The 20,732-nt window shown below is 46.6% G+C and overlaps 1 protein-coding gene across 1 annotated transcript; it reads right to left on the reverse strand.

Moving 5' to 3' along the window:
- Window positions 1-225: 225 nt before the first annotated feature.
- Rcan3 (RCAN family member 3) lies at window positions 226-20,420 on the reverse strand. The gene is made up of 5 exons (XM_059255180.1): window positions 20,256-20,420; window positions 13,869-14,105; window positions 4,355-4,528; window positions 2,657-2,828; window positions 226-846 (listed from the first exon to the last, which is right to left on the reverse strand). The coding sequence occupies exons 2-5, from the start codon at window positions 14,061-14,063 to the stop codon at window positions 668-670; spliced, it is 720 nt and encodes a 239-aa protein (XP_059111163.1). The 5' UTR covers window positions 14,064-14,105; window positions 20,256-20,420; the 3' UTR covers window positions 226-667.
- Between the last annotated feature and the right edge of the window lie 312 nt (window positions 20,421-20,732).

The following is a 20,732-nucleotide window of genomic DNA, read 5'->3' on the forward strand; positions in this document are numbered from 1 at the left end:
CCAGGCTTACCTGGGAGGGCTGCACTGGGGACAGGGTTCTGTGCACCACCTCCACCAACTGCAAGAGGGCTATCGAAACCAAGAGCACATCTGTGCATGCTGTGTGGAGCTGACAATCTCATTCATTTGGCATTTCATTCCCAAGGCTAGTGGAAAAATACTGGAGAAAAATGACTTCCACACATGATTTTGTATCTAACAAAAAAAGAAGTCATGTACACTGAGTAACATTCAGCCTTTGCTCAATGTATTTGTTAGACACTACCACACCAGTACAAAAATACCCACACCAAATTACTAAAATTGTAAGACTAATTTTTAAATCTGTAAAAATGGTAGTGCACTGGGTGATTCTAGTTCTGGCCTTTGGTACCCAACGATCTACACATTCAGGGGAACTAAGGTTTCCGGGGGAGGAATCAGGTGCCACACAGTGGGGGCTAACCTTGTCGAGTAAAGTGCCATTTAGAATATTGTTCAAAATTTCAAACAGCTGGCCACATCTGCTACTTCACCTCACGTTCCGGCCTGGCAAGGCTGGCCCGGCTGCCCGATGGATGCAGCGGCATCTCCTGGCTGCGCTCCAGTGCAGGTGCAGCAGCAGCAGCAGCATCAGGAAGCACAGGTGCAGCAGCAGCAGCAGGAAGCACAGGTGCGGCGGCAGGGCTCACAGTGCACAGTCCAGCTGCTCACTCAGCGCGGCCGTGGGGGCCTCTGGGCGCCGAGTCTGCGTGATTTTCTGTTTGGGGTTTTTTGCATCTTCTTCCTCTTCAGTTTCGCTTTCACAGACGTGCACCACGACGCTGGGAGTGGACTCGGTTCCTGCGTGCAGTTCGTATTTCTCCCCTGCCGAGGTAAGCAAGGAAAGAGACTGACTGCCAGTGGAAGGAATTCATTTCTTTTATCTCCCAACTTCCTCTTGCACTAACTCATTTAACAGCTGCTGATTTTTTGAGACTGAGTCTCACGAAATCTGGGCCAGTCATAAACTTGCTGCTATAGCTGAGGCTGGCCTTGAACTCTGATTTTTCTGCTTCTATCTCCCAAGTGCTAAGATTGTAGGCATGGACTGACTCGTGGGTTTGTGGCTTACAGTCTGTAAAACCTATCTGTCCTTCACTGGAGGCTTACCGTGTTCGGAATTAAGAAATTTCCTTTTTTTTTCCCCCTCTCGATGGGGTCTCACTATGCAGGCAGGCTTGTGAGAGGCCAGCTCCCACCTTCTCAAGGGTTCTTATGAGGAGGAGAGAGGGATAAGAAATATTAGGTAGAAAGACACCTAGAGGATGAGAGGAAAGACAGAACACAGGATAGCCTTGGGAGGGCCTGGATCACTATCCAACGGCCTCTTCCGTTTATTCAAATAATAACAATGCCAAGGGTCGGGGCAAAAGACGCCCCCTTGCAAGATCAAAGCACACTGCACAGCCAAGCATAGGCCCTTCCAAACACCTGGTAACCATGCCCGTGGTCAACTCATCCCCTTATGCAGCCCTGCTGGGTAAAGCAAGCTCAGATTCTTAGACCCTGAGTAAGTTCTCACTAGGAAACCTCTGTGTGTCTTCACACAGGCTGGCCTGGAACTCCTAGTGACTGCCTGCCTCTGCCTCCGAAGTGTTGTTAAAGGTAAGTGCCACCATAGAAATTCCATAAAAAAAAAAAAGGGCACTGTCCTTTCTGTCCTGGGCCCTGGAGTTAAGATCCAAGCATGGCTACTAAGCATGCAAGCACCTTCAGGACAGACTTCTGTTAGCACACCCTGAAACTACCCTTATTCACAACCACATCCTGACCAACATGTTAATCTCCATGACTTTACAGTGAGCATGCTCAGGAATGGGCCTGCCACTATATGAATATACACAAGCTTCCTTCATCGGGGAGGGCCTGGCTTTGGAAACAGCTCCTGTCTCTCCCTACAGGTGATAAAGCTTTCTCTTCTATCCTATGCTTACTTTGGCTTTGTGCTCACTAAGATGGGAACCCACTGATTAGATTACATAAATACTAATTAAAATGTTAATATAAGTGCTAATTGCTGCTCTACAAATAACTAAGGTGGGTTAGTTACATTCATAAAGGTTTTGGGTCCCACGGGGGGCACTGGTTAGGCTCCAGGCTGCAGTCTCTAGTGTAGGACCTGACATCTGAAAGAGTTCAAATGTCCACAAGCATAAAGCTCTTTCTCAGATGCCTCTGAAGTATCCTGAAGAGACACACTGTCCTTAATGGGGAAATCAGCTCCTCACATTGTTAAGGCAATGAGAGAGACAAGTAGAGAAGGAAAGAAAGAAACAAAAAAGAAAAAGTAACACAGAGCAGCCGCCTCTGCATAGTGCTGGACTGGGGTGCAGAGAGAAAGCAGCGAGTGTTCTCTGGCCGCCTGTGTCAAGTCCCAGCTGAATCACTAACTGTGAAAATTACCATGCTGCACACACCACTCAACCCTTACAACCCTGCTCAGGTAACTCGGGCTCGGCCACGGGCTGAGGATCGCAGCACTGGAAAATGCAGTTAGAGCGTGGACCCAGACTGGTGGGACTGCAGAGTCCACCGGGCAGTGCCACTGTTGCTGGCCTCCACAGTCTTCTGAACGTGGTCTCCGACACACAAAGCTCCCGGGGACAGATGGTAAGAGCAAAGCAGAACCCGTTACCTGGCCCCAGCTTGGAGACAGCACAGAGTAAGTCATAGTTGATCACAGGCATGGCATCCTCACTCTGCTTCCACCCCACTGGCGGGGAGGCTGGAGGGGAGATGAGGAACTGCTTGGTGGGCTGTGGTGGCAGTAAGTAAGACTTGTCCCGAGCCTCCCCGGACACCTGCACCTGCAGGAAGGACAGGATCATGAGCACTCTGCAAACACATCTTCCTCTTCTTCATTTGTCATCTTTATGGTAATTGCTACTTTCTTAGAGGGGTGATTAAACATGTCTCTAAAACATTTGTGATCTCCCAGGGGGTGGACTGGGTTCGCCTGGCTCACTGCACCAGGCCACACACACTGGGTCCTTGATAGACATGAGCTGAGTGAAAGAATACATGTAGAAACAGATGGACAAAGAAATGCACAGCAGGAACTATGGCTGTGATCTGGCTCTAAGTGTTCCTCAGGGTCTGTGTGGTAGAGGCTTGCTCCCCTGAGGGGTGAAACGGGGCACCTTTAGGAGGCAGGGAGGTCATTAGTCACTGGGAGCGTACTCTAAGGCACAGTGGGACCCCAACCCCTTATTCTTCCTGTTTCCATGAGGGAGGTGAACAGCTTTGCTCTGCCTTCATGAGCTGCCCCTACCGCAGGTCCAAAGGAAAAGCGGCGATCCTCTATGGACTGAAACCTCCAAACGATGAGCCAAGACTTTTCTCCTCTGCAGCTGATTACCTCAGGTATGGGTTACGGTGCGTGTGCTGGCTAGTTTTATGTCACTTGACACAGCTTTCACCACTGAGAGAAGGGAACCTCAACTGAGAAGCTGCCTCCATAAGACTGGGCTTAGGCAAGCCTGTAGAGCATTTTCTTACTTAGTGATTGATGGGGGAGGGCCCTGCCTATTGTGGGTGGTACCACCCTGGGCTAGTGGTCCTGGGTTCTATAAGAAAGCAGGCTGAACAAGCCATGAAGAGCAAGCCAGTAAGCAGCACCCCTCTACGGCCACTGTATCCAGCTTCCAGGTTCCTGCCCAGGTTGAGTTCTTGCCTAGGCTTCCCTCAGTGGAAGGTGATATGTAAACCAAATAAACCTTTTTGTCTCCAGGTTGCTTTTGGTCATGGTGTTTCATCACAGTACCAGTAACCCTAACTAACTCAGTGGGATAGTACTATAGTGGAATAGTGACTAACACACTAAGTTCCAGTCTTAGAAGAGATAAAATTGCTTGTGTGGCAGTCAGAGGTCACAGGTCGGCTCTTTCCTTCCATCATGTATGTATGTGTTCCAGGGATCAAACTCAGGACCTCAAGCTTAGTACCTTTACCCACTGAGCCCTCTTGATGGCCCTTGAAGATCTTCCTCTCCGTTCTCCCATGGATGACACATCCTAAGTGCCATTTTAGATGCAGAGAACATTTAATCCACTAACCTGAAGTGCTAGGGCTTAACCCTCACAGAACCTCAGTCGAGCAAAGCTGCCAGAAAAATGAATCCCTTAACTTAGTCTCAGCAAACAACCACAGCAGGCTTACTGCACTCCTAAGATGGAGGAACTTGTGTCTGGGTAAAGTAAGAGAAAACACTCCATCGTCTGCTCGCGGGAACGCTGACTCACAAACCTCTGACCCACGGCTGGAGGGAGAACTGTAGAGCTGTGATGGAGAAGCAGCTGCGGGGCGCGCAGCCACACGGCACGGCACGCAGTACCTGTGCGAAGTACAGCTTCAGCTTCTGGCCATGGAAGTCACTCTCGTGGAGCTCTATCCGAGCTCTCGCCGCAGCCTCGGGCTTGCTGAAGTTGATCCGCACTCTGCGGAAGCTCTTGAACAACTGGAACGTGACCTGGTCGTCATAGAGGGTGAACAGAGCTTCGAACCTCTCCTGCGAGGCGGAGACAAGGGGGACGAAAGAACAAATACTCCATTAACAGGAAGCCTGCTGAAGAGAGGTGGCCGGTGACACTCCCTGTGTAGACTCCCATCTGCAGTTTGCACTGACTGGAAATGGCTAGCTGTGTTAAATACTGCAGCCTCCAAGGTCATAAAATAAATAGGATGTCTAAAACGGACACGTCTCCACACAGAACAGGAGCACGGCCACCGCAGTCACCTATGGACCCAGCCGTGCTGTTCCTCTGTCAAAGGAACATCTCTGGCATTTGGGGTGACCCTTCCCCTGCTTTCTTCACAGTGCTAGGCATCTGTCTGCTCTGAAGTCTGACACACTGGGCGACTGCTTCCTCTTAGAACCTGAACACCTCCCCCAGCATGTACACACAATAAAACACAGAGAAATCACTCCTACCTTTTGTTCTTTATTTTTATTTTTGAGACTCGGCTCTCTTGAAGTCCAGGTCGGCCTCTAACTTGCTAGTAGCTGAAGACAGCCTTGAACTCCTGGTTCGCCTACCTCCAGCTCTGGGAGAACTCATAACAGGTGCCACCAGGCCTGGCAGCTTCCTAACTTCTGCTTTGGACTTCTATGTATCCTTATGCTTTAGGAACGTTTCAGAAGCAGCACGTGTACACGTGATGTGCGTGTGATGTGTGCATGTAAATAAAGCCAATTTCCCACTCACTGTCTTGTCCTGAGAGTGTCTCTCACTATGTCGTTCTGGCTGGTCTGAAACTCAGAGATCCACCTGCTCCTGCTCCTGAATGCTGGAATTATTAGATTGGCCTTTAAAATCTTCAACTATTAAGCTGGGCAGTGGTAGCGCATGGCTTTAACCCTGCACTCGGGAGGCAGAGGCAGATTTCTGTTGAGTTCGAGGCCAACCTGGTCTACAGAGTGAGTTCCAGGGCAGCCAGGGCTCTTACACAGAGAAACTCTGTCTTGGAAAAAAATTTTAATAGATAATTAAATTCAAATATTAACAAGTTTTAGTAGTGTTTTTGGTTATACAGACTATAAAAGAATCGGGGTCAGAATACCCTAATTTCAGAAGAGATTCTTACTTGCCACTCAGCCTGCACCATTCATCCTCAGCCACTACTGTGGAAAACCCACCCATGGGGCAGCGGATAGCTCATGGGTAAAGGTGCTTGCTGCCTTCCCCGATGACCTGAGTATTCAATCCAGCTGCTGCTCTGTACTTGGTCATGTTGAGTGTCCCCATCAAAAACAGGACTGGGGGTCAGGCAGACCTGCCTTCACATGCCCCATCACCACAAGAAAACCACTCAAAAATCAACAGATATATATTCTGTATACAAAGGGACACATGACATTTCATACCAGCCAGTCCTACCTAGAATAATTCTCTGAGGCTGGGGAGATGCCTCAGTGGACACTTGGCATTCAAGTGTGAGAACCAGTGTTTAGATACCCAGGACCCATATAAGAAGCTGGGTAGGTATGATGGCCTGTAATCCCAGTGCTTAAGGGGAGACAGGAGCTGGAGAGTTAGACTAGTCGAATCAGTGAGCTCTAGGTTCAGTAAAAGACACCTGACATTAACATCTGTCCTCCTCATGCATGTACACATATACCCACAAGCACATGTGCACACACACACACACACACACACACACACACACACACACACCCCACATACATATATACAGAACTTCACTCTGCATTAACATTGACTGAGTCCACACACAGACCTAAGTTACACATTAGGAAAAAATGTATTAAATTTTCAAACTCATGCTCAATCATAAGCAAGTCTGTTTCCTATTTTAAGAAAAGGAAAGTTGGTGGCTAGGAGATGGTTCAGTGGGCAAGGAATCTTGACCATCAGAGTTTGATCCCTGACCCACATGGTAGAAATAGCCCACAGACTCCTGAAAGTTGTTCTCTGGCATCTATTCCATACCTGTGCTGTAGAACATGCTCCACCCCTAAATAAATGTAAAGTATCGAAATTTCCTCAGGGGTGGGGTGGGCTGCCTTGAGGAGATTTCTCCCAAAGTCCTAGGGAGGAGGCTACGGCATGGGGTAATCTGAGGGGTTCTCTATTAAAGCTACATACACAAAACCTTTGATTTATTCACTTTATTTTTATTTTTTTTAAGATTTGTTTATTTATTATGTATACAATGTTCTGCTTGCATGTGTCCCTGCAGGCCAGAAGAGGGCGCCAGATCTCATTACAGATGGTTGTGAACCACCATGTGGTTGCTGGCAATTGAACTCAGGACCTCTGGAAGAGCAGCCAATGCTCTTAACCTCTGAGCCATTTCTCCAGCCCCTTTATTCACTTTATTTTTCTGAGTCAGTTCTCTCTCTAATTCTGGTCTCTATTCTGCTCTCTCCCTTAGCTCTTTTCTTGCCTGATTTCCTTCTACATTTATCTGCTGTCCCCTCTAAGTTCTATCTTAATTCTCTCATCTTAGTTCTGCCCCATCTTGGTCTTTCTCATCTCATTCTTCCCCATCTGGCTCTTCCTCATCTTCCATCTCATTCTTCTAGTTCTCCATCTAGTTCTCCAGTCAAAATCCTCTCTCAGTCTCTGAAGTTTACAGTTATATACCCATGCAATAGCAGTGCTCTAGCTAAAGCAAGGTCACCAGGCTTGAATTCTTACAGGGTCATAAAGGCAGACAAGAGTTTTCCTCAGGCAGTGACTGTCAGGCTTTCTTTTATAACCCAAAACGGGAGTGGTAAAGGAGGAGGTCAACTAAGCTAAAATGGGTTGATATATCAGGAAAAGGGAATTTATGTGCTCAAAACTACATTCCTAAAAATGGTTAGGTAAAATGTTAAAGAGTCTATAATGTTAGTATAAATACCACTAAGGTATTTAAAGGTTAAAAGTTCTTGGGAGGTTATGAGCACACATGAAATTCATAGTAGAGAACAGCTGATACATTAGAAGCCGAATAACACCAAATACTCGCTGAGATTTGGCTTACTCCTCTGGAAGGCCCTCAGCTTCTTCCAGGTATTAGCTTGTCATAAACAGTTGAATTTCCACTTCACTTTCCTGTGGCTTGCAGCAGTAAAGATTTTTTTTTTAATTGGAAAAAAAGGATAACTTGGTGTTAAAAACAACAAAAAAGCAATTAACAACACTGGGGAAATCCAAATGTGTTAAAGAAGAATAAAACACTAAGCTGGGCAGTGATGGCACACACCTTTAATCCCAGCACTTGGGAGGCAGAGACAGGCGGATCTCTGTGAATTCGAGGCCAGCCTGGTCTACAGAGTGAGATCTAGGACAGACACCAAAACAACACAGAGAAACCCAGTCTCGAAAAACAAAACAAAACAAAACAAAAAAACAACAACAAAAAAAAGATGGTGTGTGTGAAAATCCACTGAAGCAAGAAGATAGCCTTGCCTTTAGTTTCCTTTTATGGTTTATTTTCCCAGGGTTTATATCCCCCTCCCACCCCACATGTGTACTATCTTTAAGTAACACTGATGAGGGCTGGGCATGGTGGTGCATGCTTCCCAGCACTCAGGAGAAAGAGGCAGGTGAGTTTGAGGCCACCCTGGTCTACATAGTGAGTTCCAGGACAGCCAGGGCTATATATAGAGAGAGACCAAACCAAACCAAACCAAACCAAACCACTGGTGAGGGGCTTGGCATGTGGCTTAGTTTGTACAGTGCATGCATGAAGCCTCAGGTTGCATCCCCAGCACCACATAAAACAGGGCATGCTGGTGCACCCTTGTACTCCCAGCATGTACTCAGGAGGCAGAGGCAAGAGGATCACAAGTTCAAGGTCATCTTCATCTACCTACTGTTCAGTTGGAACCTCCAGCTCACTCCTGCTTGGTCCAGAAAGCCCTATTCTTGTCTCCACACACACCCCCAAACTCTGCCCACTCAGAGAGTCTCCAAACCAAGGAAAGGCACCAAAAAGCCCAGTTCTGCATTTTTGGTGGCTACGCAGCTTCCGCCCCTGAAGGTGCCATCCACCCAAGTCCCTGTCTAACGTGGTCAGATTTTGGCCATACTTGGGCACAAACCCAGCTTATGGCGGACACATCATCAGCCCTGTCTACAACCTATGTAAGCTCCCTGCTTTAGTTCGGGCGTGTGGCTTCTCTGGCCTCGATCTCTGGGACTGGAGAACTCACCCTGGAGTTGCTTTGCTCAAATAAACCCGTTGTTATACTTTTTCCATTCAGCTTGATCTGGCTTACTACGTCAACAGAGAAACCTATTATGGGGCTGGGAGGGGGTGCGGGTGCTGAAAACCTATTACCAAGTGTGAGACAAGCCTGGGGTACATGAGACCCTGTTTCAAAAAAAGTGTGTGTGTGAAAATCTTTTCAAGTTCAGAACAGATTATTTTTTTAGTGTTTGATTTCAGTACTGGTCTTGCAGGAAGGATTGTTCTTCCCAGGGTCCACTGAAGGTGTTCAGTTCTGAATTCTACACTGTGTGGATGACTTGCATAGGGGGGTGAGTCAAAGGAAAATGAAGAAAAATAAGATAATAAGAGAGGAGAGAGAGAAAGGACAGAGCCAGGTGTGGTAGCACATGCCTGTAATCGAAGCGTTTGGAAAATGGAGGCAGGAAGATCAGAAAGAAGTCAGGCTAGCTTAGTTGTGCTGGATAGTTCTATGTCAGCTTGACACAAGCGAAAGTCATCTGAGAGGAGGGAACCTCAATTCAGAAAATGCCTCTGTAAGATCAGGCTGTAGGCAAGCCTGAAGGGTATTTTCTTAATTAGTGATTGATGGGGAAGGGCCCAGCTCATGGTGGGTGGTGCCATCCCTGGGCTGGTGGTCCTAGGTTCTATAAGAAAGCAGGCTGAGCAAGCCAGGGGAAGCAAGCCAGTAAGCAGCATCAGTCCACGGCATCTGCATCAGCTCCTGCCTCCAGGTTCCTGCTCTGTTTGAGTTCCTGTCCTGACTTCCTCCAATGAACAGTGACATGGAAGTATAAGCCAAATAAACCCTTTTGTCATGGTGTTTCATCACAGCAATAGCAACCCTAAGATACTGGGCTACACACAGCCAGGTGGTAGTGGTGCATACCTTTAGTCCAGCACTCTGAAGAGGCAGGTGGATCTGAGTCTGAGGCCAGTCTGGTCTACAAAGTGAGTTCCAGAACTATCTGGGCTATTACAGAGAAACTCTGTCTCTAAAAAACAAAATTAAAAAAAAAAAAAAAAAAAAAAAAAGGAAGGAAATAAAGAAAACCAGGGCTGAAGAGATGGCTCTGTGGTTGAGAATATTTGCTGCTTTTGCAGAGGACCAGGATTCATTTTCCAACATTTACATTGTAGGTGGCTCACAACCATCTATAACTCCAGTTCCAAGGGATCTAATACCCTCATCTGGTTTCTTTGGAAATCCATACAAATAAAACTTAAAAAGAAAAAGAAGAACAAAAGAAAACCAACAAGAACTCAATTTTTCATGGAGTCACAACCTTCCCAGGCCATGTGTGGGAAAAAAACGGAAATAAGCCGGGCGGTGGTGGCGCACGCCTTTGATCCCAGCACTTGGGAGGCAGAGCCAGGTGAATCTCTGTGAGTTCGAGGCCAGCCTGGGCTACCAAGTGAGTCCCAGGAAAGGCGCAAAGCTACACAGAGAAACCCTGTCTCGAAAAACCAAAAAAAAAACAAAAACAAAAAAAAAACACGGAAATAAGATTTACTGGTGTGAAGTTCCTCCCAATAAGTCTCTTTAAAACTTAAAATGTGCATTTATTATTATTTGTGTGCATGAGTGGGTGTGTGGGTGGAGGTCTCAGAACTGTGTGGCATCCATGCTCTCCTTTCACCTTCCTGTGGGTTTCTAGGGAGGCTGTCGGCTTGCATCACTGAGTGGCAGGCACCTTTTCCCAATGATCCATCTCACTGTCCCCAAAGAATTCTTGCAACTGTGATTTTAGGATAAAGTGGTCCTAAGATCCTCTCAGACACCAAAATGCTTGTAGACATTGCTGGATACAAACAGGGCAGTTTTTGCAAAGAACCAGCATACTTCTCCATTACGTTAAACCACCTCTCCATGATCTACACAGAATTCAATGTAAACAGTTTTTAACTGTATTGCTTAGGAATGACAAAGATCTGTAAATATTCAGTATAGAAACAACTTATTCTTTTTTTCTCCTCTTTCCTTTTCTGAGACATGGTCTCACTATGCAGCCCTTATGGCTAGCCTGGAACTCACTATGTAGACCAAGGTGGCCTCCAACTCACAGAGACCCACCTGTCTCTGCCTCCCATGTGCTGGGATTAAACCTGTATATGCGTAGTGCTAGATACAATTTCTTTTTTTTTTTTTTTTTTTTTTTTTGGTTTTTTTTTTTCGAGACAGGGTTTCTCTGTGTAGCTTTGCGCCTTTCCTGGGACTCACTTGGTAGTCCAGGCTGGCCTCGAACTCACAGAGATCCGCCTGGCTCTGCCTCCCGAGTGCTGGGATTAAAGGTGTGCGCCACCACCGCCCGGCTTAGATACAATTTCTTAACAGAACATTTTCCACCAGTGACTGTTTGAACTCTGGGATGCTACATCCACTGAGATACAAAAGGCTGGGTTTAATACCTGTGCTTTCTTACAATAACAAATAAATTATCTCTAACATGAAATTCAGAGCTCTTAAACAGATGAGAAAAGCAGGATGGATGATTTCAGATTTTTAAACTGTGGCTGAACTGGGCAAAGAAACAGCATTTGTGAAATAAAACAACCTGCAAAGAGACCCCTTTGTGATGACCATGCCGGCCAGCCCCTGCTGCATAGGCTCTCATCTCCAGGCAGGACCCCTGAGCCGCTCCCCCACCCCACCCAACTCATATGCCCAGGACTGTTTGGACTGCCGCCCTTTGCTCAGAAGCTATAGGGACTACATTCTGCAGAAGGGCCAGCTCTTCCACTTGGCATCAGGGTGCTTCACAGGATGTCCCAACATCCACCTCCCAGCCAAGTGTTGTTGTGTGGTGGTATTGTGTTCCTCAAAATATTGTGCACCCTAATAAACTTATCTGGGGTCAGAGAACAGAACAGCCACTAGATATAGAAGCCAGAAAATAGTGGCACACACACCTTTAATCCTAGCATTCCAGAGGCAGAGATCCACCTGGATCTCTGTGAGTTCAAGGCCACACTGGAAACAGCTAGGCATGGTGACTCACACCTTTAATCCCAGGAAGTGATGGCAGCAAGCAGAAAGGTATATAAGGCGTGAGGACCAGGAACTAGCCTGGTTAAGCTTTTGGGCTTTTGAGCAGCACAGTTCAGCTGAGAGGCATCCAGTCTGAGGGAACAGGATCAGCTGAGGAATTGGTGAGGTGAGGTGGCTGTGGCTTGTTCTGCTTCTCTGAACTTCCAGCGTTCACCCCAATAACTGGCCTTGGGTTTGTTTTTATTAATAAGACCTTTTAACAATTCATGCTACATTGTTGACTTGGGTACTTATTGCCTGTTTCAACCACACAGAATGCTCTTTACTCTCTCCTGCCATACACTGTCTGAATTAGGTTTCTTAGTATATCTGGTTTCCTCTGGCTAAAACTTCCTTCGTTTTCTCTGCTAAAATTCTCTCTCACAGCTCTTCCCCAGTGCCACATGCCCTTCCGAGAGACTTACTGAACCTGGCTGTGAATGTGTCTGCTGAAACCTCGATGGCCTTCCAATGTTCCTAGAGGGACTAACTTTCCACTTTGTACCTGATCCATCAGCCCCACTACAGGACTGTATACCCATGACTCAAAAGCTGCGTAATTCACACTCTGTCCCCCAACCTAACCGGCATGGAGCTTTACACTACAGGTGTTTGAACATGTATCCAGCTCTGCCCCGAAAGACACTAAAGGAAGTCCAGCCTGGGCTACAGAGTGAGAATGGGTCTCACTGAAAGGAAAATTCTTTGTACATAGTAACATCTACGGGCCAAGTCAGGAGAGGTGGTTTCTATCTGTGTTCCCAGTGCTCAGGAGGCTGAGGAGGATTGTCCAGATGTCAGCCTAGACCACAGTGAGACTATGCCAGAGGGAGGGAGGGAGGGAGAGAGAGGGAGGGAGAGAGAGGGAGGGAGAGAGAGAGAGAGAGAAAAGAAAGGAAGATAGGTATGTAGGCTTTTATGAGTGTAGAAAGTAATACCAGAAATGTTAACAATGAGCTAATAATTAGCCCTAATAGCCTACATGCAATAAGCCCCAAGAAAAAGCTGAATTCCTTATGGAATTTTTTCTCTCTTTTTTTTTTTTTTTTGGTTTTTCAAGACAGGGTTTCTCTGTGTAGCTTTGCACCTTTCCTGGAACTCACTCTGTAGCTCAGGCTGGCCCTGAACTCACAGAGATCCCCCTGCCTCTGCCTCCCTAGTGCTGAGATTAAAGGCCTACGCCAGATTGTAAAACATCTGTAGTGAACTTCTGCCCTCCGGGGTTCTCCCACTGTGCTGTAAGCCTGTATTTAAGGTCTCCTCCCTCCTTCAATAAACAGCATTCGGCATTTAAAACAAAAAGGCCTACGCCACCATAGCCTGGCTCTGAATTCCTTCTTTAGTGAATGCACAAGGAGGAAGCCAGGGGAAAAAATCATGTGCTTGGAGGCTGGGCATGGTGACATATCCCTGTGACATATCTCAGTATTCAGGAGTTAGAGTTGGGAGATCACTGGAAGTTCCAGGCCAGCCTGAGCCACACAGCCTATTCCAGGCCAGCCTGGGCTGCAAAGTAAGACCTTGTCTCAAACAACAGCAGCATTTGTTGGGTAAAGGAGGACTCAGTGGAGGTGGGAAAGGCACAGGATGTATATGGCAGAAACACATTATATACACAAATAAAATTGCTAGTGAATCACATTATGTATATTTAATTTCTTCAAGCAAAACATTAAAAAAGCTTTTCGGTGGGGCGGTGGTGGCACACGCCTTTAATCCCAGCACTTGGGAGGCAGAGGCAGGTGGATCTCTGTGAGTTTGAGGCCAGCCTGGTCTACAGAGTGAGTTCCAGGAAAGGCACAAAACTACACAGAGAAACCCTGTCTTGAAAAACCAAAAAAAAAACCCAAAAAAAAAAAAAAACCCAAAAAAAAGCTTTTCTTCAAAACTCAATGAGTGAATAAAAAGCACATTTAATGAGCCTCGGTTGCAGAGTTCACTAGAAGTCAATGCTTCTCAAGTGGAGTGGGAGGATGGGCTCTGAAGCACACCTGTCAGTGGCAGACCGAGACTCTCCTAAGATACAGGGAGGGTCCTGTGCGGCACACACTGTGTTATTTCATGTCACGGGCCCTCGGGCCTGTCTGCCCAAAGCTATCTATGCTTCCCATAGAGAGTGTGCAGGGACTGGGGGCGTGCCTACCTTCTGCTCTGGGACCTCAAACACTGCTTCGTGGACACCGCAAGCAAAAAGTGAGGTGGGCAGGTCGCTTAGATCCATCATCTCTTCCAAGTCGTCTTCATTTTCACCGAAGACCATCTCCTCTTCCTCCTCCTGGTCGCTGCTACAGAGATCTGACTGGCTATCATTCCAAGACTTCATGGTGTCTCGTAGCATCTTCTCTGTGGGTAAAGTTCTAGGATATCTGCCAGACACTTACTGCTTAAAAAAAAAAAAGGAAAACAACAGAGAAAAAAACTGAAGGCCTTATCATGTTCAGTCAATCTATTTCTCAAGACAGCAATTCATCAAACAAAATGACTTTATCCAGGAAAGATCAATCAGCATTTAAGTCAGCTCCAGCTCTCACAAATGAATTTTCTATCTACAAATCTGATTTGTGTAGCAGATTTTATGGGGCAATGAAATATGAAGAAGCAAAAAAGCAAGCGCTTCCTAGTGAAAACGGGATGAGGAGGATAATGTGACATGAGCGCGTCAATATGTACTTTAGTTTACAAGCAGAGCGAGGCAAAGTGGGAGCCAGAGCGGCCTTCACATATTTGTTTTGGGTTTTAGGTGGAAAACACTGGAAGTGGCCCAGCAGAATCACACCCACACGGTCTGCTCGCCATCTGCACCCTGAAATGCTGTCTGTGCGGCTCTGCCTTTCTTAACCAGTCTGGTTTTTTTTTTTTTTTTCTGGGCAGACTCTCAAATAATTAAGTTGCTTAGGTCCCCGAGTTCCCTCTAAAAGGTGTTCGTGGACAAGCATTGCAAGTGTGTAAACACACTCCTAAAGCTGGAAGACAATCCAGAGGACACATTTTTGAACTTTTAGACATTGTTCACTTAAAGTCAGGGGCCTCGAGCTGACATTGCCCCTCTGTAAAACACCGGGGCAGAATCTGCCTGTGTCTGGCTCTTCAGGGAACCCACCACACTCACCATGCAGTGTCCCTTTGGACACGACATATTTCAAGATGATGACCTGGAACTGAAGAAAACCCATGAGTGACAGAGACATTGCCTGGGCTAAAGTGGGTATTCGGAGCCAGGCTGGACAACTTAACGAGACCATGCCTCCCTGTCTCAAAATACAGGAAAAAAGAGGGCTGGAAAGCCGCGCAGTGGTAGAGCACTTGCCTCGTGTGGAGGCCCTGGGTTCAACCCTTAGTGCCACAACAAATAAGTCATTTTGAAGGAAAAATCACTGTTGTGGCCATTATTAGGATGATTAACGAAATTTGAGTAGAGACTAAAACAGATAATACTATTATATCATTGTTAAGTGGATGGGATTTGCTACTGTGTAAGAAATTGATCTTGCTCTCACATGCTGATTTGGGAGTGTATGTGCTATACTTTACTTTTTAATAGCGTGGAGAGAGAATGATAAAGTTAAAAGGCAGTCTGGTACCTGTATATAAAGATGTGTTGGTTTTGTTGTTGTTCTATTTGGTTTTGTTTTTATGTGCATTCGTGTTTTGCCATGGTGTCGGGTCCCCTGGAACTGGAGTTACAGACAGGTGTGAGCTGCCATGTGGGTGCTGGGAATTGAATCAGGGTCCTCTGGAAGAGCAGTCAGTACTCTTAACCCCTGAGCCATCTCTTTTGGATTTTTGAGGCAGAGTTTCTCTATATAGCTCTGGCTGTCCTTGAACTCAGAGATCCACCTGCCTCTGTCTCCTGAGTGCTGGGATTAAAGCTTTGTGTCACTACCCCCAGCTAAATTGTGTTGTTTTTTCAGAGATAGTATCTCACTCTGTAACCCAGGTAGGACTGGAACTCACTATGTAATCCAGGCTGACTTCAAACTCATAGCAGTCCTCCTATCTCAGGCTCTTGAGTGCTGAGATTATAGACATGAGCTTCTCCATTAGCTGGGAGTATAGGCCTATGCCACCAAGCCCAGATCAAAGGTTTTAGATTATCATTAAGTAATTTTGTTATGAGACTTACACATTTATATTCCTAAAAAGGGCAGACTGTGGAAATACATGTAACTGTGAACGTGTCTGAGCCATCCTTGAGTGTCTCCAGAGAGGGTCAGGATCCACCTTCAGACCTTCAGCACTGGAACTCTGGCCCCCACAGGACTCTGCTCATACACATTACTCTACCTATCTTACCTAACTATTTCTGGTGGGTTTAGGTTTTTTTTTTAAATTTCTATTACCTCTTTATGTATTTGTGTTTTTACGTATGCGTGTGTGCTGGTATGTGCCACGGTGTGCATGTGGAAGTCAGAGGACAACTTTTGGGAGTCCACTCTCTCCTACCATGCAGATGGAACTCTGGCCATGTTAGGCTTGGCAGCAAGTGCCTCTACCCCTTGAGCCATCTCACCAAACCCACCTGCCTCTTCCTGGTTCCTCAAGTACAAAACAGAGATAATAATAAACTTTACTCAATAAAGACATTGGGAGAAATAAATGTTCATATTCAGAATAATGCTTTGCACATGACCAATGCTCAGTAATTCTTTTAAAACAAGCATGGGTTTCCTTGTTGGTTGAAAGGACCCAGGTAGCATCAGATCTGTTGGTAGAAATGATATTTAAATCATAATATGGAGGGGGAAAAACAACAACAAAACAACCCTCTGAGTGATCACAAACAAAGGAAGAAAAACCCATCGAAGTTTGTATGACCTCAAGAAAAGCAGGGAGGGTTTATCAGTAAACTGAGCTCCTGAACAGCCACTGATCTAGACATCTGCGTCTAGTGTGAAAACAGATTTAACAGAAAGACGCCACCAGCCCTATTTGTCACAAGGAAATGCATATGGTATCAGCCATTACTTGACAGATGTTGGCTATCTTGCTAAAAACACACAATGAGGCTTTTTGTTGTTTTTGTTTTGAAGTCAACACGGTCAATCACTTCAGAATTTCCTGGCATTCTAAATGCAGTTAAAATTGAAAAGGAGATATGCATGGACATCACGTACGGTAACCTAGCAGCTACTTAGAAGCTAACATTGGTTTCATTAAGGCCATGAGCAAACAGTAGGGAGGTAGGGCTAGGGCTCAGTGCTATAGCCCTTGCCTGGCACTAGGAGACCCTGGGATCCATTCCTAGCCCAGAGGTTCTATTCCTAATACAGGAATTGCTGTAACCTCCACTTGAGCCAATCCTGGCTTAGCAACATCTCCAGTGCTGCTCTAGCCCTGGCTGGCTTCTGGCAAATGGTTTCTTCATAGAAACATTAAATGAGTGGGAAACCTCCAAGGATCATGGCCATCTGCTCTGCTGCACCAGCCTTGGGACAAAACTAATCCACCAAGGCTGAATGCCAAGCAATTTCAGCTCATTAGGAAAAGGTAAATTCTTTCTCCTCTAGAACTTTTAAAAAATATTATGTTTCCCAACTTGGGGAACATTTTAATATCTTAACCAGATTCTTTTTTTAAATGAGCAAAATGGCTACAAAAACACCAGAAGCAAATGTGTACTTCATTTGAATTTCTAATTTAGACTAAATTTTCCAAAAGAACATTCAGGACTGCTAACATCAGGGTTCTAAAGTCTACCATGATTCCTCTATCTTCCATTCCTTCTTGTCAATCATTGACAGGTAGAATTCTACCTTTTTTTTTTTTTTTAAAGTAGTAATGACAAACAAAAACAGCATAATAAAGTTGGTGGAACGTTAGTGTAAAATAGGTTATAAAGATTAGATTTTGAAGGCTAGAAAGACAGCTTAGCAGTTAACAGCATGTATTGCTTTTGCAGAGGACCAGAGTTTGGTTTCTAGCTCCTACCTCAGGTGGCTTATAACTACCTGCAACTCCAGCTCCAGGGGATCCAATGTCCTCTTCTGGTCTCCACAGATACCTGTGCTCATGTGCATATACTCACACACAGACATAATTAAAAATAAATAAATCTTTTAAAAAGTTATATTTCTGGGGCTAGAGAGACGGCTCTTGCTCTTGCAGAAGAACTGGGTTCAGTTCCCCGAACCCACATGGGAGCTCACAACCATCAATAATTCCAGGATATCCAATATCTTCTTCTGAGGACACCAGGCATGCATGTGGTACATATACATACAAGCAGACAAAACATTCATGCACATAAAGTAAACCTCTAAAAACTTAAAAATGACATTTCTGTATTTGGAGTGTTTTCAGGACCCAAAGTCACACCACTTTCTTGCTGGTCTGTAACTGTTCCTATCATCATCATTGATGTTCCTGCTCTACCTACTAGTATGAGAAAGACCAGAATGAAAGCAATGCATGACAGGGCTTTGGAGAGCAACTGGTGCTATTTGCTCTGCTGCATATAACTCAGAACTCATCCTCCTGAACATAATCACTTCACTCCAGGGCGATGCACCCTCAACTCAATGGCTGAAAGATTTCTTTTTTCCTGTTCTCATACTGGGGATTGAACCTAGGGCCTCAAGCACTTTACCATGGAGCTACATCGCTCCAGGCAAAGTTGAGCTTTCTGGAGGTTTTTGAAGCTAAGTCAAATGCTTCTGAACATTAAAGCCTGCAGCCACCGCACAGGGTCAGATGAATGGAGTTCTAAGTCACACTAGTTTTCACGCCTTTCCCCATTTTTGGATCCACATTTCCTGTAACATCATACAGCATTGCTTCTCATTTGTAGGTTTTAAAACTTTAAAATGTATCACAATTGAATAGTAAAGAAAAAACTTCCATGTTTCCCAAAAGCACTAAAACCTCCTCTCTTGGAAACTGGTTGCCAATGAGGTAAAATGTAAAGCTGTAGCAAAGACTAATAGGACACTAATTTTAATTTTTTCATAACCCTCCTACATCCAAAGTCTATCAGACCGCTAAGATAAAATCCTGATCAAAAAGAACAACTCTGCATGCTGCATACACATCTAGACAGAGACTTGATATGTTTTTTAATTTATTCTGGCTTTTTTATTTACCTGTATGTGTGTGTATGTGCATCAGGAATGTGTATGAGCCCTCAGAGGTAAGAAGAGGGTTGGGATCACCTGGACCTGGAGTTATAGACTGTTGTGAGCTGTCATATGGATGCTGGGAATCCAATCTCAGTCCTCTGCAAGAGCAGTAAGTGCTCTTAACAGCAGAGCCAGACCTCCAGCCCCAGTATTTTGCCGGAATATATTTACTTATTTAATGTATGTGTTTGCCTGTGGCCACAGCAACACTCATGTGGAGGTCAGAGGACAACCTGCAGGAGTTGGTTCTCTCCTTCCACCACATGGGTTCCTGGGATCCAGGAACTCCAGTGGTCAGCTTTGCAGCATCTACCTGCTGAACCATCACACAGGATCAAATATTGTTTTACAGTTTGATGCCGGGCGGTGGTGGCGCACGCCTTTAATCCCAGCACTCGGGAGGCAGAGCCAGGCGGATCTCTGTGAGTTCGAGGCCAGCCTGGGCTACCAAGTGAGTTGAAAAATATTGTTTTACAGTTTGAAATACTGGACCAGAGGAAATGGCTTTGTGATAAAATAATAGGTTTTTTTTTTTTTTTTCTCTCTCTCTTTTTTTTTTTCCCCTGACAGGGCCTTGTTATGTGGTCCAGGCTAGCCTCCCAAGTATGGAGAGTATAAATGTTTGCCACACCCAGTTCTTAGAATAAGATTTTTAAGTAATCTCTAATTACAGATACAGATGAAATTACTTCTCTGGCCAAACAGTAGATGGAAGATTTCTATGAAAAGTTCAAGTAAATGTGTTATACTAGATAGCTTTCAGTAGGGGGATGTGAGTATTTTTTGGTTTTAAACCCTACACTACAACATCACTCTAAATAATCCAAGTTTGAATCTGAAACACGGACGTGAGCAGCTACAATCTTAATCCCCTGAGGAGATGATGAGATTTCGCAGGGAAGCTGGAACCGGGCAACCTGGAAACAGACCGCTTTTGAAAGCGCATCGGTTCAGGAGGCGGTCACAAGTTTCCAGAAGCCAGGGAAGCAGAGATGCACGGATGATTATTCCTGCATCCTGGGGGAGGGAGGCGGGGAGGAGACTGGGGCTTCCACCTGCTGCCATCCCTGTTTTACTGGCCACACCTTTCCTGCCTTGGGGGGGGGGGGGCAAGTCGGGCCTGCCATCTTTCAAAAAGTCGTGCAGTCGATGGAGAAACTGGTGGTGGAGGAGGAAGGACTTGGGGGCGAGGGGTGTTTTGTAGGATGTCACCCCGATGCGTCCAGGGAAGACCCTGGGGACCAGGCGGCTGGCCCTTAGCAGCGTCTAAGGGGCTCTGGGCAGCTCTGGGCGGCTGCTGCTGCGGCTGCGGCTGCTTTAACTTTCAAGGGTCCTGGGCATCCATCAGCCGGCGCCGCTGCAAACCTGCTCCCGGCGGCCGCGCGCCGGCCCCGCCCTGCGAAGGGGACACTCACCTGTGCACTCGAGGGGAGAGGCCCGGGGGTGACGAGCACCGCCTGGGGCAGACAGACCCCCTCCGCCCGGGGCCGCGAGGAGCCGCCACGCCCTCGACGCCGGCCGCTGCGGCCGCCTCAGCCGGGGACGCGGGCGGTGACTTGGGCCCGAGCGAGGTTGCCGGCGTCGCGCACCTCACGCCCTCCCCTCGGTTCCTCCCGCCTAGCGGGGCGCGTTGCGCAGGCGCACAGGCAGGTGGGCGGGGCTGCCCGCCGGGTGGGCGGGAGTCGCGGCGTGGTGGGCGGGGCTCCAGGGGCGGGGCAGGTTCTGCGCGCGCGCACTCGCCCGCTCCTCCTGGCTCTCTGGCCCGGCTTGTGAGGGGCTTGGGCGGGAACCCTGAGGCAAAGGCTTTCTGTGACCTCCAAAGCGAGACCTTTGACGACCCCTACATATCCGCCGCGACCTAGAAACCTTTCCTCTCTCTTCTTGCTGCCCCC

This window comes from Peromyscus eremicus, chromosome 2 (genome assembly GCF_949786415.1).
Source record: "Peromyscus eremicus chromosome 2, PerEre_H2_v1, whole genome shotgun sequence".
In the NCBI taxonomy this organism is placed as follows: Eukaryota; Metazoa; Chordata; class Mammalia; order Rodentia; family Cricetidae; genus Peromyscus; species Peromyscus eremicus.

Excerpts from the sequence above, each read along its gene's own strand:
- Rcan3 (XM_059255180.1), bottom strand. The coding sequence starts at position 14,063 with ATGCTACGAGACACCATGAAGTCTTGGAATGATAGCCAGTCAGATCTC. Across the intron at positions 4,529-13,868 it reads TTGAGGTCCCAGAGCAGAAG|GAGAGGTTCGAAGCTCTGTT; the intron begins GTAGGCACGCCC and ends TCCGCCTCGCAG. Across the intron at positions 2,829-4,354 it reads TGAAGCTGTACTTCGCACAG|GTGCAGGTGTCCGGGGAGGC; the intron begins GTACTGCGTGCC and ends TCCTTCCTGCAG.